Source organism: Hemibagrus wyckioides, linkage group LG13 (genome assembly GCF_019097595.1).
Source record: "Hemibagrus wyckioides isolate EC202008001 linkage group LG13, SWU_Hwy_1.0, whole genome shotgun sequence".
In the NCBI taxonomy this organism is placed as follows: Eukaryota; Metazoa; Chordata; class Actinopteri; order Siluriformes; family Bagridae; genus Hemibagrus; species Hemibagrus wyckioides.
In genome coordinates, this window is record NC_080722.1 from 8,340,001 (window position 1) to 8,364,492 (window position 24,492).

A 24,492-nucleotide genomic window follows, 5' to 3' on the forward strand; every position below is an offset into this window, starting at 1 on the left:
TGTTGACCTCCAGACGGCCCTTAAAATCACCCACACAGACCATTTTAGTCCACATTTCGCTCTCTGATTCTTTCCTTTGCTGAGAAAGGTTCAGAAATGTAAAGAACAAATTGAGTGATAACAGCGTTAACTAGAGAAATTTCCAACCTCCTTCTTTCCCTCTCTCTCTCTCTCTCTCTCTCCTTCTCTCTCTCTCTCTCCTTCTCTATCTCTCCTTCTCTCTCTTTTTCTCTCCCTCCCTCCTATAGATGACACCAAATCCACCCCCTTACTCAGAGTATAGTGGGAATACAAAACCTTCGCAATCATTCTCACAATCTTTCTCACGCACACACACACACACACACAAACACACATGCTCCAGTCACTGAAACGGTGCTGGTCTATCTGAACCAGGCCGGACCGTGACCCCTCCCCGTGGGCTCTGTGCCAGCCCCCTTGCCCTGGGCTCAGCCAATCAATAGCACTTTCCTGTTTTGGAGGCGGGTAATTATGAGGTGGAGAGAGTGGGTGACCTCTCACCTGTCCCGCATTGCATTGCTGATATTAAGATAAATTGCCCGATTTTGGGTAAACATATGCTGCAATTCAGCCTGTCAGCAAGGGTTTGCTCAAGGATAATTTGTATTGATCTATCTGCTTCTTCCCAATGCAGCTCGCTGACCTCACGGATAATGAGAGAGCAAGAGAGAGAGAGAGAGAGAGAGAGAGAGAGAGAGAGAGAGAGAGAGAGAGAGAGAGAGAGCACAGACACCGTTGATTCAGGACTAAATGCGTGTACACATATACACGTATATACGTGTCTGTCAGTGGCTGAGGGTTTTTCGCTTACATCTTCATTTCTCATCTCTTTTTTTTTTGGTTGTTTGTTTGTTCTATCCATCCAGAATGAATCAGGAAAGTGCTGCTTAGCTAACAAGCATAAATGAGCATGTTAAATCAAACGGGGTAGGCATCGCTCGCAGCGCTCTCACGATCTACAGAGCACCAGTGGAAAGAAGGAGTTGTGTCTGCTAATGAGCTAGCAGCTTTTATTCTAAAAGAGAGGACAGAAAACAGAAGAGCTCTGATTTTGACATTGACAGACGACAAATCTCAAGCTGCCTAGTGCACAATATCATGTTTTCAGTCTTGGTTCTTGTTTATAAAAAAAATAAATAAATAAATAAGCAGAACTTTTGGGCTAAGACATAGGTTGAAATCTGACTGTTGTCATGCCTAGATCTTCAGCTTGCTTTAAAATTTAGTTTCAATTGTAATTTACACAAATTCAACACATCTGTCTGAGTGAATATGTGTGTATGCTTGAGCTCGTCTTCATACGAGCGCATCTGAGCAGGACATCTGTATATCTGAAGATGGAGTGCTTTGACCTTGTTCTCCGAGATTGTACGTTGTCATTCCTCACGCCTGACACTCCACACGCCAGAAGATACATATCTCTGACATGCCTCTTTTTCCCGAATAACACAGCCGTTTCTACAATAACAGCCCGGGAAAAGTGACACATCTGCTGTAAATCTTGATGAATTACGGCCCACCCTGCATCTTGAAGTTATGAAACGGTGCAAAGTTAAGACCAAAGCGCGAGGAAAAGAAATATGACGGTACCAAAATATTTGAAAGGGACTCGCTTGTCAGTCGTGTGTCACGATCGGCTCTGTGAAGAATATGGCTCAAAGTCAGCGATGTGATACCGTCTAAAACCTCGGCCGTGTTAATGGCGTCCGGGATCAACGACAGATCGGAGTCGATGATGGAACAAAGTGCGACGACGGTGGGAGCAAAAACCCGGAAATAATCGAGCGCTGCCTCTTTTTATTTTTTTTTCAGGCTTTGTCAGCTCTTTCTTGCGAGCTGTACATTTTGTCAGTAGGTATTACAGAATTTTGCAAAACAGCAATGTTTCTTCTGACAGCAGGTTGTGAGTGACGCACAATTTTTTTTTGTTGCCAGCAAAGAAAACGAGGAACTTTGTACAGATTGTACAGAGAGGGGGGGAAAAAAGGAAAGGGGGGTGGTTTAACTTTGATAAGTAGACGCTGGTGTAATTGTGCTCCTTTGAACAAACATGAGTGAAACCAGTAGGCTCTCGACTGGCATTCCACGCCCACATTATGGCCTATTATGATAAGGCTATATCTTTGCACAAGATAATGAGTGGCTTTATTGCTGCTGCTTGCTATTACTTTGTCTAATTATACTTAACTGCTCCGAGCTTATCTCTGCTCCACCTACGCCATCAAAAAGTCTTACCCCCACCACACACATGCTGGGTTTTTTTTTTTTTCTTCCCTCCGTAACCCAAATAAGGGAGAAGGAAAAGAGGGGCTTTAAGGAAAGGCAAGAAAAGAGCAGGAGGAGAGAGGTTACAGTTCAGAGAGAGTTTCAGTATAGCGCTGCGCCTCTGTGATAGTGAGAATGGAGTGAGCTTTCTCAAGGGAACAAAGGACGGCCGTTTAAAACAGGCATGAAATACCATGAGCTCGGACAGTAGTGCCGGTGACAAATGTATGCGCTCTCTCTCTCTCTCTCTTTATTCTATCTTTATTTCTCCCCCACCTTCTATTTAAGACATGCCAACGCTAAGAAAACAACAAAGCACAGACAGGAAGCATCTTTTAATGCCGTACAGCCATCGTTCCAGCCCAGTGGAGGAAGGAAGGTGAAGTGAGACAGACGGAGGATTGGGGAAAAAAAAAGAAAAAAAAAGCTTTCATTTACTCTAATTCCTCGCTGGCATAACAAAAACAGGAAAAGATTCATTTGGTTCCAAACAAGCTGCAGGATTCATTTCAGCTAAACCAATTCAGTTTTTCAACTCGTAATAATGCGTATATCCCTTCTAACCATATGCCTGTAATAATATAGTTAGTTTCCTCTTCACAAAAACAGACCACTGCTGTAATTATAATTTCATTGAGCGGGCCCAGACATATAATCTACGCTGAGCAATGAGACATTCGTTACTGTCAAACCCGAACAGAGACATAGAGTATGAGGCTGAGAGTGAGAAAGGGATGAAAAAATAAAGAGAAAAAGACGAGCTCGTAATATAAAAATGAAGTCGAGCCCCAATCGCGTCGACTCAATACAAGGCCGTGCCTCTAGAGGGGGTTAGCGATTTCAGTGACAAAGTGTGATTTGCCGACAAGCGCTTTACACTCTCAATTCAACAGAAAGACGCCAATACTGATTATATCAGAAGGCGCTTATGAAATGAGCCTCGGAATGTTAATTGAATAAAGTAGGGCCAGGTGAAAAAAAAACACACGAGGAACAAGAGTGATAGGCTGTAATTATCACACCCTGGCCAGAGTTATTCTGGAAAATTCTTCTCATAGAAGAAATACAGAATTATCAGCAACAACAAAGCTTAGCTGCCGGTTTTGTAGCATTGAAAATGCAGAGCCTAAGTGAAAAAAGACGGATGTGAGAAGAATTCAAGGCTGGGGGTTTTCTTCGACCTGGTGCTAACTTCATTTTATTGCCAGCTGTCTCAGAAAGAGCTATTCCATCTCTAAGAAATTCAGATGCTCCGGAAATTAAAATTTCAAAGATCTTCAGAGGTGGGTGTGGGGGGAGGGGTGGGGAAAAAATCAATGGTGACAGATCAATGCTCATAGAAATTTCATGAACTTTGAACCGATACAGGCATGATGATTGGAGTGGGAATGGATGGAAGGCAGGAGAAGACTCCTAGCACTCGGACAGAGACAGAAAGCCACTCTTCTCCAGACCATTGCGCCCTTTCATATTTTATTCCACTGACACAAATTACATTTTGAGTCTATCTCTATAACAAGGAGGGTACAAAAAAAAAGAACCCCCTTCCCTTCCCATCCCTCCTTCCCTCCCCTGCCCCTACTCCACCCTTGACCACTGCCCACTCTGCGCTTCTGTCGTCTCTCCTACATCGATGCTTGTAACCCTTTGACTTTTGACTACTATTACCAACAGAAACATGCCTTATGCCTTAACAGCCAAACTAAGATGCTGAAAAATCAGACTTAGATAATCTCATGTTCAAATTAATACTGTGAAAAAAAAATCGATACATGGACAGGGTGCAAAAAAAAAAAAAAAAATCAATAGGTCCGTTAAATTATTGCTGCATTTTTTCCTCCTCGTCCGAGATGAGTTAAGTTTGCTCTGGCTGTCAATACATTGCAGCTTTTAGCAGTAATCTATAAATAAAACTACTCTGGAAAAGGATACCATGCCCAGGTCTGGATAGGTGAGGAGTGTATAAGGGGAGAAGAGGATGGGATGGGAGGAGAAAAGTGCGAGTCATCCATCAGAAAACGCTCTGGTCACTGGAGCACAACTAATGTGTGTGACTTAGTGAGGGCGAATCTATTTAAAGCAGCAAGAAACAGGAAAAATTGCAACGGCCAAAAGAGGAACCAGCACAACCAATTATATCTAAATGTTTTTTTTTGTTTTTTTCGCTCTTTAATGACAGACTGTGTACTCCCAGAGTCCAGAGATAACAACATTCCACTTTTTCCCACTCATTTTGTGAAATATTAAATTGATTGCAATAAACACGAGGAAAAATATTCCAAAATGAATCCCATTTCCAAAGACCTGTTGCAGGTGAAGTCCTTTTGGCTTGTGGACTCCTGCTGGCTTCTTTTTAAGAGGATTAAGGGGTGTGACGAAGATGGCTCTGATTACATAATCGCCCTGCTTTTGATTACTACTGGTTGTTTCTCCTTGTGTGTGTTTGAGAGAACGAGAGAGAGAAAGAGAAAGAGAGAGAGAGAACAGCTATCTGATCCAGTGTGAGGGTGGAGAGAGGCTGATGTGCTGATAGTCTCTTCTAAATCGTCCTCTGATCGTCCAGTGATATGGCGTTTCATGTGGCAGTGTTTAAAGAGTTTATTTACTGCCAGCCTCCCATTTTTCTGCCTTCACCTCCCGCTGCGTCTATCATTTCTGCCCAAGCAGCGGTGCCATCATGACCTCTATCAGACTGTTTCCAAGAACAACTTGAAGACAGGAGGCTCTCCAGCAGAGCTGAAGTTACACAGTTCTAAATGGTCATGTCTGGTTTTTAATAGCTTTTAAATTTCAGCAATTAGTCTAATAAAGGGACTGGGTTTGGTGCCAGAGTTGGTGTTTATATGTGATGTGCCAGGTCAGTTGAAGTATGTGGCAGTGTTGCAGAATGAAGTGGCGAGACGACCCTTTTGTCCTCTTTGGCGGATGATGAATGACTGTCTCCTTCTCGGCGCGTTTTGTCAGTTTTGGCGCAGCAGAGTCAATACCTTCACCTTGACGAGGAAACTTTGTGATTTATCAGGGCCACTGGCCAATGAACAGGCCGGAAGAGCCAGACCCTCTGAGATACAAAGAGTGGCCTTTGGTCAAAGTCTTCTCGAATGGAATGGTGAGAAGGTGTATGATAGACAAATGGCTCTTGTTAGAGGCAGCCAAAAAAATGAAGAGGGGGAGTTACAGAGGGAAGGAGAGTGAGAAAAAAAATGCTTGACTTGAACTAATAACAGAAAGGGGCCGTGGCGGTCACTGTGGGTCCAAAGATGAAGCACCCTGTCACGCAGCAGGTTGGGAAATTAGCAAATAATGTTCCTTGGCCCTGATAAATGGGTGACAGCTCTCCTTCGCCAATCATTTTTTAACATTTTGATGCATGTCTACAATCCCATCGGAGGAAAGGAAAAGTTTACCGGCCCTCAATTTCCGTGTGATAAATGGTAGCCGGTAAATGTACGATTTCTGTATGAGGTATAGTTCATTTTAAGCAATTCTGGTAAATGGGTGTCACTGATTAGGACAAATAGTCCAGAGGGGTGAGAGCCCCAGTGGTACATCTCTCTCTCTCTCTCTCTCTCTCTCTCTCTCTCTCTCTCGCTCTCTCTCACACCTCCTTTCTCTCAGCTCCAGTAGAGCGTTGAGGCCAGGCTCTCGCAGTGACCATGCAATACCTAAATAGAAAGCAATAGCTTTGATGCAATTAGAGTCCAATGCTGAGCTATATTTATGATTGCTGTCATTGTTCTAAATGATTTCTTCTGAGCCTTTCTTCCATCTCACCTACCAGCCAGACTATTTCTACTCTGTTCTTAGATGAGTGGGAGAGAACAGGATGTGTGTCTTGACATTAAAAGCTAAAGGTTTCCATATGTAATCCCATCCACACACAAAGGCTACTTGTTGTTTAAATGAACACTGTTTACCTTTCAAATCCCTTACATGGTAAAGAAAGGTAAAAAAAAAAATAGGACAGTCTGTCAAATCCAATAAAGGAGCTTAAAGGGAACATCTGGAGAAGGGTTTCAAAATTGCATGATCAGCTTGGGAGGCTATTGGCAGGAGGACAAACACGTCTGTTCCTGTTTCATTTATTTTAACATATATATGTAGACCATTCTGACAGGCTGTTCAGCCCTAGACCTGATCGATGGATAACAGATATAGGTTTCAGGTGCAAACAAAGTGCTACCAAAAGGCGTGTGGCATAGGTAAAGGTGAAGGTGAAGGAGGTGCAAAAATCACAGTAGATGAAAATCATAAGCATATAAAGGTATGAAGTGTAGAAGAGCACGAAGCAGGAAAGCCAATAAATTCCTGGAGACTGGAGTTGTAAATAACTTCATATACACACACACACACACTTATACACACACCATGACACACTCCAAAACAAACACTTGCACGTACACACACTGGCTCTGCATCCATGGATGATGGGTATTAAATGACACTCTGTTTTAGACGAGGGACTCACAGCTCATAAAGCTCTTACACACTCTCCGTGTTTGTGTGACCTTACGGTCTGCTCTGATGTCATATCATGGTTTTATTGTGCTCTGCCTGGCCTGCCACACATTGAGCATCTAGCTCAGAGCTATCATTTCACTGCTGACCCCAACTCTCTACTCGAAGTGTCAGAGAGAAAACCAGAGGAAGAGACAGACGAGGAATGTGTGAGGACACGGCCTGCCTTTTAAAGCCAGACTGGAGTCGTTTGCTTAAGGAAGGATGACCTCTCAGACAGGTGGCTTGCGCTGCCATGATGGAGAAGAATTATCGACTCTTAAAGTAGTGCACTGTTTCTGGTGACCCAGCGTAAATCTAAGTGAGTGTGAAGGACCTTTATGAATCCAAATCAACACTACTATCTACGGATGGAATACTGAGTATCGGATTGGACGTATTTTTCTATATACTCCACTGTCAATCTAATCTCTATCTAACACGCTCATGTGGACAGTATGGGCAGCATGCTTCCGTGTACTAAGAAAGAACAGAAAACATTCAGTGCTCTAAACGTATCACTGATAACGGAAGCAAGCGTTTTGTTCAGTAATAGATATTTAGATGATTTGATTAATAGCAGACAAATCTTCTAAAAAATGGTACTGGGGTTGGAACAATGCATGAACACACTAAGAGCTGTGTGTGTGTTTCCCCAAATAATGAATGGTGGTCACCATCTATTGCATGCAACCATAAAGTACTTGAGAACTGTTTATGTTCATTTTCTCTAATTCCTCTAGAATAGCCAGCCATTATTCCACTTAGACCAGCAAAAACACACTCTGTATGTAAACACACACACACACATGCACGCACACAAAACACATTTCCAAAAGCTTCTACTAGGGACCACCTAGGATTATCTGTACAAAGCAACCATTTATGAACTAATTACAAGCACAGGTCATTTATTCTGATCAATAACTCTCCTCACTTGGAAAAGTTTTAGAAGAAACAACATGCACATAGAGGAAGAACAAGAAGAGAGAGAGAGAGAGAGAGAGAGAGAAAGAGAGAGAGAGAGAGAGAGAGAGAGAGAGAGAATGTGAACGATGAGTTAAACAAAGACTCTGTAACCTCAGACCGTCAATTAAAGTAATGACCATAATTACAGCAATTAAAAACTGTATTGCTAATAGCATGCTGATAATAATTAAATAACGAATGCAGCTATGAGGGTGAAATGTTCTTCAGTCTGAAATGGTGACTGTTTCACATCAGGAAGTGAGTTATTACTGTTCAAACCTTTTACTATATTATGTTATCTTGTTATTTGTTGTCAGATATTAAAAGATTTTATTAACTTACATAGTTTTCGAGATCTCTTTGTTATTTTAGATTGAAATTAAGTGGCATACGCTTAGATTTTCGCATATATAATAATGACTTTATTTTATTCTATGATTATTATATGCTTATTATATAGTTATTACATGATAACTAAGTAATTATATAGTTATTACATAAGATCTAATGTTATCATTTCCATTAACCATGAAGTGTTTTTTATTTTGGTTCACGCTTTAAATCAGTAATATTCTTTGTAGAGTTCGTCTTGTGGGTGTTTTCTGACCAATCAGAATAGAGAATTTGACAGCAGTGTGGTATATACAGTAGTAATCGATCATATGTATTGTTATACTGATCTGTTTTATTAAGTTTAGGAAAAATTCGCCACAGACATCATGAGGAGAAACATCTGAATTTGACTTTGTCACCATTTTGAGCTTTAAGTATTAGCACATGGGTCTAAGTGAAAGGCTCAGGAAGTTTGTCAGGTCTGTAGAGCAGACATTAGTGTCAGTGCTCATATAACAGGCCTGGTATTAGGCAGCTCCCCCATCTAGAGTTTCATTATCTCAAAGGCTTGTTGGCCTGTGGTCTTGCCCTGCTCAGGGGGGTTAAACGGCCCAGACTGGGGCAGGAAAGGGGAACAGCTGCCCCTGAAGGAACCCGGTGTCCCACAAACCAACCCTTACCAACCCCCCACTACTCACTCACTCACTCTCTCTTACTCTCTCTCTTGTTCTTTCATACAAACACACACACACACACACAATTGAGCTCTAATTCCTGATGATTATCTCATTGTCCCGCTCAGTCTGGGATCTGATACTGAGCTTCCAGGTCAAGTATGGAGTGACCACATCACCTCCACTATCAGCCACACTAAGGGGAGATTAGCTAGACCTTACACACACCACACACACACACACACACAAACACAGACTGATTCAGGAGTACAAATACAATCTTCCATACACCCTGACCTTGCTTGCTCCATATATGAGACAAACAAGACAAACACACACATACCCACACACACACATACACACACACACACACACACATACACACACACACACTGCTGGTAACGTGTGCATTAGAGGTGGGTGTATTTACGCTCAGAGGAAAGGAGAGAGGACGTGTTGTAATGGTTTGAGATTAACAGGAGCTGGCAGCTGCCCCTTCACCACTCCAACAGAGAAGGGATAAGGTTACAGACAGGAAAAAATGGAGAGAGAGAGAGATTGAGAAAGCAAGAGAGAGAAAGAGGGTTATATAGTGAGCAAGCCCAGCTCATTTTCAGACGATTTTCCTACTCTCAACATGAGCATGCACCAGGAGAGGAGAGAGAATAACAGAAGAGAACAGAGATGGAAAGGGAAAAGGTGGACAGATAGAGAGAGAGAAAGAAATAAATGTCAGATGTCAAAATATTTTTAACCCTATCCCAACAATTTCATCAGGAGAAAGAAAGAAAGAAAGTCCATCCGTTCTCACTTACCGGTGTAGACGAATCGTCCTGGTGCTCCTTTGCAGAACTGCTTGGACTTGTAGGACAAGGTGACCTCCACGACCCCGGGGATGTGTCTGGGGGGAGTCTGCACTCGGATAGCATGGGGCGTTATCAACTGTCAATGAACAGCGGGCACAAACCGTTAGCACCGTGCCTTCCAACCTCCCATCACATGCTCTGCTATCACATGCTAACAAAGTTAGCTACGAAACCCAATTACAACTCGGATGCTAAATTAGTCTGTCAGCTCTCCGCGTCATATCCTATCCAGAGAACGGAGCATGGCCAAGTTCAAGGAAAAACCACAAGCTGCCTCACATTCTTTTTTTCCCTCCTTGTAGACTTTTTACCCCTAATTGCTTGATTATTTTGCAAGAGCTCGGTGCAAAATGCAGTCAAAGCCCAAGTGGATACGGCGCTGCTTAGCATGCTTGGTTGATCTGATTCCTTATCTCTTCATGTGATTAAATTGGGGAAGAAAAAAAAAATATTAAAACAAAAAAATAAATAAATAAACACTGATTGGCTTTCTGAGGGGCCTTCGCTAAGAAATATGTGTGAGCAGACAACTTCATCAGCATTCGTTTAAAGAAGCGCTACCCTGGATCCTGACGCTTGTACTGACTTTAAGCTGATTAGTGTCTAATCTACAGAGATGTTGTGTTGTTGTTGAGCATTAATCTGACACCCACGTGGAAAGAAACAGAAATCTGAACAATTATCGTCCCGTCCACTTCGGATCAGAAGCCTAGATTTGTATCGTCGACATGTTATTGTGCTAATGTTCATTTTTGAGTCATTAATAAAGACACAACACAAGCAAGTAGGCTTGTGGAGGGGTTTACACACTTTACCAGAATGTGATTGTCGTGGATTTTCAAAGTTTTTTCATACTATAATATTTAGCATTTAAATATTAATGAGCTTAGAATTAACAGGAACAAACAAAAACAAATCTAAGAATTGCAAAGTATATATTTAAACCTTTAAAGAAGATCGAACTGGTGTTGCTTGTAAATGAAATATTGTAGTTGTGTAATTGGTAAATTTAATACTTTTTTGAAGAAAATACAATTTAATTGGTAGATTTAAAAATTTTTTAGATCACCATAGATCTAAACGAACACTTGATACATTAAATAAAACTAATTTGAAATTAATTAGCATATGTACATCATTAATAAGCTTTCCAATGAAGTATTTTTTCTCTAAATATGATTTTTTTCTTTATTATTAGTATAAATATTTGAATTCCGTGTGAAATTGGGATTGTGATTTGTTCTACTCTCCATCTTTTTGTTCACACACACACACACACACACACACTTTCTTAAATCGACCACCACTACAGAAGCAGTCCTCACCTCGCTCCAGACGAGCATGGTGCCAAACACGACCTGCAGGCCGTCGAAGAAGTTGTCGCCGATGAGGATGACCGTGGCTCCTCCGGTGGTCCAGCCTTCACTGGGGCTAATGGCCTTTATGCACGGGGTAGCTGCTTATGACAGGACAGAAAACATTCCGCTCAGGACCGTGCTTTATCACACACGCAAACACATCCATACTCACACTCACACATTCACCAAAATACAGAACACACACACTGACTCCCTCACTGAGGGGCAATTAAACTCAAAAGCAGGCAAAGCATGAATGATTTGGGCCACGCGGCAACTAAAGGGCACGACTATACATCAGACTGCTCTCGTTTTTTTTCCTTCTTTCTATTTTTTAAAGCAGCTATTAGGAAGCATGCACAAAAAAGGAGAGAAGAAAGAGTAAGGCTTTTAATAACGATTAAATCCCGTCTACATGTAGCACTGATCTGACCAAGGGGCGATAATAGATGTTCAATTTTTGCCCACCGTGCAACTTTCACTTCAGAACTTATAACCTTTCTGTAGCCATGTTACTTCTCTGACTTTTTGTCTTCATCATTACGGTATAGCTAAACATTCCACGTTGCCCCTCTTGTCCGGACCGGGCATTTTCAATCAGTATAAATAAATGAATTATTTTAATGCTGTGAGTCTGATGTAAAATGAATTCTTGTTGGCTTCCAGTGTGAGACGTGTGTATTTCTCTCTTTTGGATAAACTTTTAGAATTTTTGTGGTTGAAGATAAGGGCTTTAAATTTTAAAGGATAATGAATGAGCACTTGGGGCGTCTCAGAGAGTAGGAATTGGTTTGATATCAACATTTACGTTAAACCTTTTCTGTGAAAAATAAATATATATTTTTTTGCATTTTTTTGGAAAATTTTGCAAAATAAAAACAGACATATTTATAAAATACTACAAATTCTTAAGGCACAAAGTGTCCTCTTTTATATGAGACATTACATGCTACTGTGCATTGTGACATGACAAAGAAATTCAGGGCTGAACATGAGCTCCACAAAACTGGTGTAAGTTTTTGGCTCATTTTTTGGCCTCTGGTAAAAAGAGTCCTCTTTCCTCAATAAATGAGGCTTTATCCTGTTCATATTATGTCCTAAATGCTAGACCGTATCCAGAGCTCTTCCTCTGCTCTCCTCACTTTCTGTTCCTTGTTCTTTTTTTTTTTCCTCCAATAGTTATTATAGAGGTGTGAGAGGGACACAATGGCCTCATGTTCTCATGCTCTGTGTTCTCAGCAGCCTGGTTAATAATGCACAGGAGACACTCGGCCTTCCTGTAAAAAGTCTTTCAGCCGCAAATCGTCACGGGAGCTCCGCAGTGACATCACCCGACACATCCCATTCCCATTCGCTCAGACTTCATCATACATTAGACCATATAGGAATTAATAACTGGAACTTCAGATATTATTTGGATTATTGGATTTTTTTGCTCCAATATTTTTACGTCATTAGAAGTCTTTATATATATAGTCTATATCTTTCTATAGAGATGTGTTAATATCTTATTAGATAGCAGAGAATGAAGAGTGGAATAATATCATAAGATTTTACGCTTATTAAAGATTTTAGATCACATTTGATACAAAATAGAATGAAAGGGAAAAATCATATATTTTATGATTTGTTTAGAAGATAACGAATTTTAAAATAAAAGGTTTTCACCAAATCACAGTTTATAAAAGATTAGATCATTCATTTTTTATTATAACTATTAATATATTAAAATGTCCAATAAATAATAATATGTAACCCTGTCTGTAATAATAATAATAATAATAATAATAATAATAATAATAATAATAATAATAATAATAATAATAATATGATGTACGAGCATTTCATGTGGACTGTAAGGCCAGGTTCAAGTCCCCATCTCCTTCTGTGTGTGTGTGTGTGTGTGTGTGTGTACAGCCAGGCCTAGTTAATCACCATTAGGTATTGTTGTGTTGAACAGGCCAGACAAGGCACCTCTCTTTGTTTGCCTTAATGTTGGACTAGTGGAGGTTGTATTTGCTCATTCCTCTCACATCTCCCAGAGCAGCAGAGGCTCCATGCTCTCTCTCTGTCTCTCTCTCTCTGTCTCTCTTTCTCTCTCTCACACACACACACACACACACACACACACACACACAGAGAGAGAGAGAGAGAGAGAGAGAGAGCTTGCCCTTAACTAAAGCTGTTGACTTCATGCTAATAAGTTCATACAAATTTTCATTTCTGAGGCTTGCGAGTGACATTTGCTTTTCTTAATTGCAGGCAGAGTGCTTGAAAGCAGATCAAGTCTCTGAAGACAGACACGGCTCCTCAAAGGGACTGACCTTCATCAACACTTCCAATTATAGCGAATCATTCACTAAAAATTACAGTAAACAAATTTACTTTGTGTAGGTGAGCAGACGGGAGGGACAGAGGAGGGGCCTGCATCTGTTTGTGTGTGCATGTATATATGTGTGTGTGTGTGTGTGTGTGTGTGTATAAGTGTGCGTGGGTGTGTGATGTAAAAGCAGACCCGCACAAGGGGACAGAGAGCAGCTGCGGTAAGAGAGACCACGGCATGTTGCCTTGGAATTTGCAATGACTCCCCCCATCATGCAGAAAAAGAGATTGCAAGTCGCCTTCCCTTCTGCCGTGTGACATTTGCATACACTTTCAATACAAGGTAGTGGGGGAACATGTGTTCAATGGGAGGCGTGGCAAAGCGAATTACACAGCGATCTAACTCTACGCGAGCACAATGTGTGCAAGCAGATGATGGAAAATGGAGAGAGCAGACGCAGAGGCAGAAGCCAAGTTCAACACACTTCCAGGAAGAGGATGAGAGAAATAAATATTTATCCATGGGAGCACTTTTTAGCAAGGAATGTAGCGTGTGTGTATTTTAAATGAGGGATCACTTTTTAGCAGTGTTTGGAAACACAGCATTGCCACATTCTGGCTTGTGTGTGTGTTTTTAATGAGGACGGTTTCCTTAAACGTGCATTTGAGGAATACAATATTTCGTTGTGTCCACATGTGAAATAATCCCTGCGACATGAATTCACTTAAGCTTTATGATTAAATCATTTTTTCTGGCACCTAAGGACCAATCCGATATTCTGTTCTATATATGAATAAATGATTTGAAATCTTTCTGTGCTCTTGCTCTGTTTTTTGTTGTTGTTGTTTCTACCCCTTTTCCTATAAAACCGAGGCCACTGTTTACACTCATCCGTGTCACACTTGTCAAAAATCTATCCTGGACATCCAAAGGAAGGTGACGAGAGTGTCTGAAGTGAAGCTACTTCTGCTGCGTGTGTGTCCTGGCCTCCTGCCGTCTTCCCTTGTGTATTGTTTTCCTGGTGTGAAGCTCTAATCAGAGGCGCACTCTCTTCCATGGCAACGTGGCCAGTGCCGCCGCCGTGTTTGTCACCTTCCTCCTTCTCCCCCAATACACTCGAACAGGTCCGCTCTTGCCTGATGCTGCCTCCCTTTGTTGAGCCGACGGCCAAACGTGCCGCAGTAGTGCTGGGGATGGCCAGATGGCAGGCTGATCCAGGCGCTGATGGGATTAAAGCTCGTACCTCGTGTGTGTGTGTGTGTGTGTGTGTGTGTGTGTGTTGCCCATCTGGCCCCCTTTAACAGGCTACAGCCCTGCAGACGCGATCCGCTTGTCTTTATTGCATAAACCTAACAACATTACCGCCACTTGGTATGCAAATCGAGCTGGAACTGCAGGCCTTCAATGCACACGCAGAGAAAGAGAAAGAGAGAGAGAGAAAGAGGAAGAAAGAAAGCTGTCTCTCTTTCATATCGTCTTCAGTCTCTCTCTCTCTCTCTCTCCCTCTCTGTCTCCTTCATTTAGCTTCGCAACCTTTGCAAATAGTAAATCAGAGATTATCTGAGTGCCTCTTTAAAAATGCGGCATCTTGTGTGTGCCAGTGTGTGTGTGTGTGTGTGTGTGTGTCTGCACGCAGCAGGTGTAGTATTTTCCTGTCTGATTATGTGCATATGGAGTTGTGTCTCTATGTGTGTCTTGCAAATGGCTTAGTTTGTTGTTTCTGATCATGCGCATATGGCGCTGTGTGTTCGAAGCAGGCTACTGCAAAAAAAAAAGACCTCCACGTGCGAAAGACGTGAGTCCTCGTGGCCCAGGTTGAACGGAGAGGCGTGTTATAGCGTGAGGAGGAGGAAAGAGGGGGAAGAGGTAGAAGAGCAGTCCGCAGTCCACTGGGGGCAGCAGCAAGGGGAATTACTTTTAGTTGAAGATCAGAAGCCAGAGTAAATTCACTGTCCGGGAACATTAGCCCTTATTAGATGATTAGATAAGAGCGTTAGGGGAAGACGAGACTGTCTCTGATACACAGCAGCACCTCTCTCACTCTGTCTGTCTCTCCATCTCTTCCCCTCTCTCTCTCTCTCTCCCTCACTTGCGTTTTCCCGCTCGGAGCACTTATCACTTCCAAGAATGTGTTTCTAATCTCAAATACCTCTCTCTCTCTCTCTCTCTCTCTCTCTCTCCGTTATAGCTTTCAGCTGAAATGTGGATATGGATGGGATTATGGTTCACGACCGTACACGTCCTGAACACGTGTGCCTGGATGTGTCCGTCTCATTTTTACACACTTATGAGCACATGGTAGAATCTGGCTGTTATCACCTTCTTTTCTGTCATCAACAACTTCCGTGTAGTCCTCCCTCTCTCTCTCTCTCTCTCTCTATCTCTCTCTATCACACACACACCCACATGTGTCTTAAAGCATCCTTGTTTTCTTGATGCTTTTGTCTCTGGTGAAAAAGTTCACCTGAACGAATTTCATATCATAATTCTGAAAAATTAGCAGGAGCGATTATGGCGGGAAGGCTGAAACCGAGAGTGAATGACAGTCATAAGTCCAGGGTTGGATCTCTTCCTTCCCTTTGCTCTAACTGTTCCCAGTTCGCTCTTAAAGCCCCTTATTAGGAGGCTAGTGGCAATATCAGCTCGGCCTAAATTTGACGTCTGGGCCGGCTGAAATCCCAGGTAGCTAAGTGGTGTGAAAGAAACAGGGTGTGTGTGTGTGTGTGTGTGTGAGAGAGAGAAAGAGAGAGAGGAGGACACCTTTTAAAACCATCGGGACTCTTTCTTTTTTTCCTTTTTTTAAAGACTTGTTAAAACATCTTGGTTGCTCGTAGAAAAGCTGACAAGATTGCAAAAGAAAAAAAATAAAGAAAAGAATAAGTCTGCTCTGTAAATCACTGGTATTGCTTCTACCAAATACAGAATTCGTTGAATCCCGTTCATCATGGACTTTAAAAAAAGACATTAGCTGAATAAAGGCAGTAAAATGGAGTAAAGGAAGCTCTACAAATAGGGCTTTGAAGATGAGTCGCACCAACAGTGTACAAGCTGGGCCTCTCTCTCTCTCTCTCTCTCTATTTCTCTCTCTCTCTATTTCTCTCTTTCTTTTTTTCTCTCTCTCTCTCTCTTGCTCTTTTCCCCAGGGATGGAACGAGACAAGGGGAGAGGCTTCAACCTTCTTAATTGCTCTCCTAATTAAAGGCGGTTGCTAAGCAAAACACACCTACCATCAAATGGGCACAGAAGAGAGACAAACAACACGTCATGGGGGCCAAACGGCTGCAGCGCTCAGGGCACCGGCGCGTAATTAAGCTATTTTCATTTCGTCCCTGTCATTAATAAACGAACAAATAAAAGTCCAAAAAAAAAAACAAATAATTTAGCGAGCTTTGCCTTGCATGAGAAAGGGGGTTGCTAAATCACTGCTAATTAGCATATGGCCTCATATGTGTGACTGGAAAATGGTGTACATGAGCTGATATGCGATCATTAGAACAGAAAATTCAAAGGTTATGCTTTTAAAGCAGCGAGGCCAAATAGGATATGTTGTTTGCATGGCTTCTTGGAGCAAAGCTACTTGACCTTAGAAGAAATAGCAAAAAAGTGTTAGCGAGATGTGATTTAATTTATGCTCTGAGTTATTATATGTGTTTGGGTTTCCATATGCTGGAAAATGCTGGAACAAAATCAGTCAGTTATTGTTTCTGGAAGAGCTGGGAAGCTTTCTTTTTTTATTTTTTTCCCCCGAGTGTGATCGATTTGTCACCTTTGACTTAGACGTGGCCCAAGATCATTCATGAAAAGTAATAATAATAATAATAATAATAATAATAATAATAATAATGCTGGAAGCAGGTAGCAAACATAAGAGAATGAAAACTAACCCATGTGATCTACAAGTGTATGCGTGTATGAAAGAAAGGCGGAAAAAAAGGCTTACTAAAAGCTAAACTAGTCCTCTTTCTCCTCTACGTTATACTCTACATTACAGTGCAGTCTATGAAGCTCAGAAAAGAGAGGAAGGAGGAAGAGAAGAAGGGAAGAAGAGAAGGAAAGGGGAAGAAAGTGGGAGAAGCGCTGCAAATAATAAGTTCATGTAAAATTTGCCTACCATTCTCCAGATAAGGAGGGGCCGTACCTTCAGAGGGGTCAAGGCGGCGGGCACGGCGGCCATGTTTGGAGTTGTTGTGGACGAACATGTTGTCCGAAACGGCCAACACGTGACCGTCCACGTTAACTGTCGTCGATATAACGACCTGGGAAGAGAACAGAGCGTGGATGGATTATTATTATTATTATGGTTTTCTTATTTGGGAACGTTTCCTCATGCATGAGAACTTTTTTAATCAAGTAACTTCTACACAAAACCCAATATCCAGAGGTGTAAGCTAGGTGTTGTTTATTTGCCTACAGAGTCGTAGGAATCAAGAGGAAGGCTGACATACGGACCTTCTTTAGTTTCCTGCCACAGAGTTCACCTTATTAAGAAAATAAATTACACTCTACTAATCAGCGAGCAGCTGCTTTCACGGGGGTTTCTCAAATAAACACCCGAGTCAGCAGCAACTACCAAGCTTGAGGGACCGAGGATCAGATTTGTGAAGAAGAAGATGATTATTAATGACCTTTTTTTAATTTTTTTTTTCCCCCAGAAAAAGGTGTGCGCTTCGAAAGTATGCGCCATATGAGATTCACACGGCGTGTGCTTCATAAACATCGCTCAGTGTCGTTACGCGCCCATGGGATGCATTTGTCATTTAATATTTCATTATTCTTCTCAAAAAAGAAAAAAATGGAGTGCCTCCTCACGGTGTTACAGGCACTTAATTAAATTAAACAATATTTAACGCTTTATATTTCCAGAGCCGACTGCGGCGGGTCTATATGTCAAAAGAGGTTTTAACGCAGCCATGCTATATAAAGAAGATTCAATTTCTCACTTGATAGCTACAATTAACCTTTGTGTGGATAAGAGCCGTTTTGCCTTCTATAAAAAGGATACACTTAGGCAGGAAGTGCGTTCGAGTGTTCTTTATATAAAGAACCCCTTTTGAAAGGTCTGTCAAATACCTGTCACTCAAACACAGGCTTTTTTTTCTCCATGTGTGTGTGTGTTTGCGGTTGTGTGTGTTTGAGATCTTTGACAAACCTCCAATTAGGCATTAATCTGCCACTTGCGTGAACACAGACAGGAGAAGAGGCTCTCGTTTGCTCTTTCAGGCGTTAACAGTCTCTCAAACGTTGCCTGTGGCCCTCACAGCGCTAATGCTACCCATCTGCATTGATCTACTGATATATTGATTAGTTGTTTTCTCTCATTAGTGGCAGTGTGAGTCAGTGCGGAGATAAATGAGACTGGTGGGGTCAGAGGGTGGGGGGGTTGTTTGGTGGTGGGGGGCTCTTGAGAGGGAATAAAAAAAGAAAGAAAGAAAGAAAGAAAAAAGGCAACTCTTCAGTGAATTAGCAAAATCGCTACTCGGGTTTTTTTTTTTATCTGTTTGGCTCACAGTCATGGCTTCAACGGGGCACTTGATCTGACGAAGGGGAGCATTTAGCATTTGAATGGAGACAAGAAGGCGAAAAGGGAAAGAGAGAGAGAGAGAGAGAGAGAGAGAGAGAGAGATGGAAATCAGCATCAGAATAAACATCAGAGCAGCTTTACATCCCCCCTCGCTCTGTGGCTCTGTGGTCTGTATCTCTACGAGGATGATGGATAGGCCGTGCTCCGGCCCCCACCTGCCCGAGTGAAGGATGAGGAAAAGAGGATCAAGACAGGAACAGAGAGAAGCACCAGAAGCACGACCCTGACACAGGATCTTTTTCTGGTGGAGCATGTGCAAAATTTATTCTAGAGATGGCATTTAGTTGAACATGGAGCGGTCAGGATAAGAGGAGAGAAGAGACAGCCATGCTGCTCATGGAGATCGGTGCTAGGAAGACGAAGCTGCACTGAATGACACATTGAGGTAGAAAAAGTATCATCTCAGGTAGATTCAGGTCAAAAATCATCTACGTATATGTCCCGAGAAGCAGAGAAGTTCTGGTTATAAATGGCTTCATCATCATCCTATAGGAGGAGTGACCCAAATATCTGAGTGCTTCTCTGAATGCAATCCTAGAGAGAATGGACAAAATGTGGGACAGACTTCGAAGATGTTCTTCCAGGTCAGAAGGTCATCATTATGGTTCCCTTTGCTCCTTCCTTTTGCTGAGGCAGCAACAGCAGCAGCAGGTACAAGAGCAGGCAGGGAGGAAAACTGCACCGAGGGCCCTGGCGCCCTGTTAAGACCAGTTAAAACCTTCAGGGAGGAGAGGAGATTAGAAAGACAGAGAGAGTGAGAGAGAGAGAGAGAGGGAGAGCGAGAGAATCAGGTGGGCCATCAGTGGTGACGGATGTTTCTTTTAGTCACCACAGAGTCAGAAAGGACACTTCCTCTCACTCTGACTCTGACCTTCTGCTCTGGACACATGGATCAATATCATCTGCGGCCCTCGTCCGCTCGGCCTGCAGCGCATGAAAAATGAAAAACTCCACCGTCGATGCCTGGCGAAATCCTGTCTGGAGTGTTATACATCTTTATAACACGGCTGAGGATATAAGCTCACACATTTCATTATTACAGCCTCGCTGTTGATCTGATCCACAATGCAGAAATGCCTGGTACTTTAAAGAAACCCTGATATTTGAGTTTAAGATTATTATAGTGGCATTAAAAGAGGTCAGGATGAAAGATTCTACAGATAAATCAACATCCAGATGATTTGTATTGAGGTAGAAATTGTGATTAACTTAAATGTGATGTGGTTAGAGTTTCATATGAAACTGAAAAAAAATAATAATAAAAGAAAGAAAGAAAGAAATAATAATAATAATAATAATAACAATAATAATAATAATAATAATAATAATAATAATAATAATAATAATAATAATAATAATAATAATAAAACACACTTGCTCCTAAACTTAGTCATAGAATCGTTACAGCTTTTCAGATTCCAACTAAATGTCTAAACACACACATGTTGCACATCTAACACATCGTGTGTTGCAGTCATTGTACTGGAAAACCATTTTAATCCCAGTTGCACACATTTTTTTCCTCATGGACTTCATATTGTTTTCCATGTATTTATATGACAACATGTTTCATCTGAACTGGATGGTCACTTCCTTTATTTCCAAAGCCTTGGTTAGTCAGCTGTCCTAGTTTTTGGAAGTTTGAGATGCATTCACAAGGCATTTTGTCTATGTGTGTGTGTGTGTGTGAGAAGGAAAGAAAAGAAAGATATACATGCTAAAAGACTAAAAAGTTTCATGTACACCTTGTCTATTTGAAGAATGCTTTACTGTGATCCGATGAATCGTTAAAGATTTGTGAGATATGTACAAAAGGATCCACCTTCTCTAGGTGATTTTAAATAAAGGCGTTACAAGGTGTGAGTGTATTATGAAGCAGTAAGGTACAGCAGGTGAACGGTTTGTATGTTCAATACCGAGGGCTGAATCATCGTGTCCCAAGAGAGGAACTCTCCCACGCCATCTCTGGTTCCCCATCCCTCCTATCCACCTGCTTTACAATACCTGCTCTATAGACTGCAGGAGCCTATTTTTATTTCAGAATGGCCTTTGTGTGTGTGTGTGTGTGTGTGTGTGTGTCTGTGTGTGTGTGTGAGAGAGAGAAAGAAAAAGAATTACCTGGAACCTGCGCATGTCTCGTGGATTGCCTGCATTCTTCAAGCAGTTCTGATTGCACTTGAGGAAGAATTTCAGAAAGAATCTGTGAGAAAAAAAAGAGAAAAAAAGACAAGATAAAACGATCAATCTAGCTCGGAACGTACTTGACAGACTCAGCCGAGGACAGATCAATGATACGGAAAATAGATATGGACTTCCAAGCAGAGGCGAAAACTCCACAAGTTGTAAAACTACCAGTTGTAAATTGTAAACAGCTCAAACACTTAACACACACACACACACATGCACAGCTCAACAGTAATGATCACGAGTGAGTGTTTTGTTCGGAAACCCTCCCAGCGGATGTCTCACAGAAACTGTCTGTCTGTCCGTCTGATGCATACAAATCCCACAATTCCCATTAGAACCCATCTGTCCACACTTGCACTAGGTAGGCAGATATTCTGCAACCCCCTCCTTCCCTCCCTTCCTCCCCCTCCTTCTCTCCATCCTGTAATTAAAGGGAGGCAAACGAGTGCACCTGAGCCCTTCTCATCATCAGGAGACGTTTGAGCACTTAACAAGGTGAGAGCGGCCCACGAAAAACTTCCACCTCGCTCTGACAATTAGAGCGAAGCCCATGCACCAGACCAGCAGCGCCCAGCAATTACAGCACAAATTACAGCCAACCTAATCTGCTCCGCAAATGTCATGTGTGTGTAAGAGTCGAGGTGGATCCCTTCTGGCACCAACACACACACCTGCACCTAAGCCAGTGCATCTGTATGAATAGGTAAGTGGTGAACAAGTGGCTCTCAACTTCTTCCCACTCTACGGATGTATTTTTCTCAAGTCTCATCACTAAGACCCTTTAAGAGCTTCCACAGCAGATGAAGAAGACGAGAGAAGGCAAGAAGCGAGAGACAGGGATTACAGAGGAGACCCTGTCGCTGGCCGCAAGCACTCGTGCGCAGGTTCATCTCGGATGACATACATGCCGGCGCAAATAATGCTTCATTCAGCAGGAATATGTCCTGGATATCTTACATATGGATGTCCATGTGCACAAATATTTGCCTCCGTCCCCCCTCACAGGTTAGCCTCAAACCAGAGCGGTGCTGTGCATGGCCGATGTCATGCATCGCTGATTGTGTTGCCATGTAGAGTTAACACATGTACGGCATGGCACTGGGCAAACAGGCGAGAGTCAGGGGGCATACCCCAGACGAGCTCTCGGCAGCTAGGGCCATAAATCACAATGTGAAATGATCCCCATAACCCTGAACACCTCTCCTCATCCCGGCCTCATCTGTTTACATTCTAGCTCTTCCACGCTGACAGAGTGCGCAAGAAATAGATAAATGGAGATAAAGATGGACAGAGGAGAGAAAAGTGAGGGTTTTTTCTTAAATGAAAAGCTGGCCTTGGACAGTGTCAGAAAATCTTTGTCGCCAGTCATCGATGAAACATAAACGCCATAATGGCAGCCACAGTTTGGGAGGAAGTGGTCATAGTGCTGTCTGGAAGGTTGTAAAAATCTCCACTCTTATGATGGCAACTTCAGCTTTAATTGTGTGGTGTGTGCAGGCCAGCACTCGCAGGCCAGTGTGTTCGGACGTGTCGCTCGGAGGATGAGTGTTATGGGCTGTAATTCTCAGACCCCGGTACTTATTTCCCCATAGGGTCGTAATGTTTCCACAGCAGGTATCAGGCCATATCTCGGCTGAAACATGGCCCTCATTCACTTGCTCCCTGTGCCAGATGACAAACAAACAGCCTGACTCACACACACTCACACACATACACACTCACACTCACACACACATAGAGCTTCACAAACTTCTCAGATGTAACTCGAGAAGGAAGTATCACTCGGAGAAAAATCTAGACAAGAAAAGAATGTGTTTCATAAAAAAATATAAAGATCCCGAGGCAGTTCATAAACGCTTGATATCACTGTCGAAATTTCCTAAATAGTGACTAACTTTAAGCAAATTTATTTGAGGGTAAAGGCTGAAATCACCCTATACTGATATCCTGTCGAAAACAAATAACAAAAAAAAAATAAAAGAAAATCATTCCAACTAGTTATGGAAGTTCCTTTTCTAAATGTATTTTATCATTTTTATTTTTAGGTATTGACTAATTGTATATATACATATATATATATATATATATATATATATATATATATATATATATATTTGAATAAATCCACATAGCTACACACAATAAGCCCTCATTAGGGCTTTGTATAACTGCTGTCTGTTTGTCTGCTTCATTCTCAGTAGTTGATTAAGCAAAGCTGTTGTGCGCTATCTAATGAAAATCATCTCGGGCCTCAGTCCACAACTCCGAGTAATATCGGCTGAATTAGGAGCCATTTCAATTCTACGTGGGGATTGAGGAAATTGCTCCTTTGTGAGCAGGCGAGCAATTATGACCCCACGTTGCTTGCTTTCTCTCTCCCTCTCCCGTCTTTCTAAACGAATACAGAACCTCGCGTTCTCGCTGCAGCATCAGAAACAAAGGAGGCCGTTAAACTGTAATTTAATGGAATATCAAGGAGTCGGTAGCATTAGACGCTGGCAATGCAGAGAGCGAGGGAGGGGAGGAAAAAAAATTAACCGCAATTAGGTTTGATTAAAGCTATCCTTCTCAATAATCAGCATTCGTGACAGGACAAGGGGCCCTGGTGGCCCTTGGATGGCAGCGAGGCGTCGGGCAATATTAAGGCCAATAAAAGGGATATTAGCATGGCTAATTACAACATGGCTAAAGCGTGTGTGAGGGGCCACTGTGTATTGTTATGTGCAAAATAATTGGACAAGGCAGTTATCAATTACGTGAGATGCCATTTCGGTTTGTCAGAGAGCGCGAGAGAGAGAGAGAGAGAGAGGGAAGCAGAGCAGACATGTTTAATTTCACGTCTGAGGCTTCGACACATCTCTCAGCCTTTTTCTCAATGCCTCCAATCCTCTAACGCTTGCTCATTCCCTCCCTCGCTCTTCTCCAGACTATCAGAGGCAGTTGCTTTCACTTTTATCTCTAGTCACAACTGCAGAGAGGACAAATCAGTGATAAAAACGATCAGGCTGCCCAGCGCAGGGTAATTAATACAACTTTTCCTGCCTCTCTCGCTCTCTCTCTCTCTCCCTCTCTCACTCACTCTCTCATTCTCTCTCTGACCAGAGGGGCCGAATCATTATGAGGTGATTAGTGCCAGAGCTGAGGTGGCACAGAGCTAGAGAGAGAGAGAGACAGAGAGAGAGAGAGACTTGTCATTTGAAAGGACTTTGGCTTCACAGGGTCAAGGTAATTGAGAGCAAAAAGGAGGAACTTTCACACACTCCAGCTCTTATGCAAGACTCTCTTATCTTAACCAACACTGTTAGTGTATCGTTTTCTGGCCTTCATTCAAAGGAGAATGTCTGAGACTTTCATTCTGTCTCAGTCTCTCAGAATTCCATACGATTCACAAAGAAATAGTAGAAAAACTAAGAGATAT

At 42.1% G+C, this 24,492-nt stretch overlaps 1 protein-coding gene across 15 annotated transcripts in view; it reads right to left on the bottom strand.

Annotated features, from left to right (window-relative positions):
* ebf3a (EBF transcription factor 3a) overlaps positions 1-24,492 on the bottom strand; it is a 92,908-nt gene that overhangs the window by 15,247 nt on the left and 53,169 nt on the right. For 6 of the 15 annotated variants that reach the window (XM_058407044.1, XM_058407054.1, XM_058407056.1 and 3 more), the window contains exons 7-10: positions 21,006-21,087; positions 17,418-17,562; positions 10,951-11,084; positions 9,575-9,701 (exon numbers count right to left, since the gene is read on the bottom strand). In XM_058407044.1, the coding sequence (XP_058263027.1) occupies positions 9,575-9,701; positions 10,951-11,084; positions 17,418-17,562; positions 21,006-21,087 (488 nt within the window). The remainder of the gene's footprint in view (positions 1-9,574; positions 9,702-10,950; positions 11,085-17,417; positions 17,563-21,005; positions 21,088-24,492) is intronic. The other 9 variants (XM_058407045.1, XM_058407058.1, XM_058407047.1 and 6 more) reach the window with 3 other exon arrangements.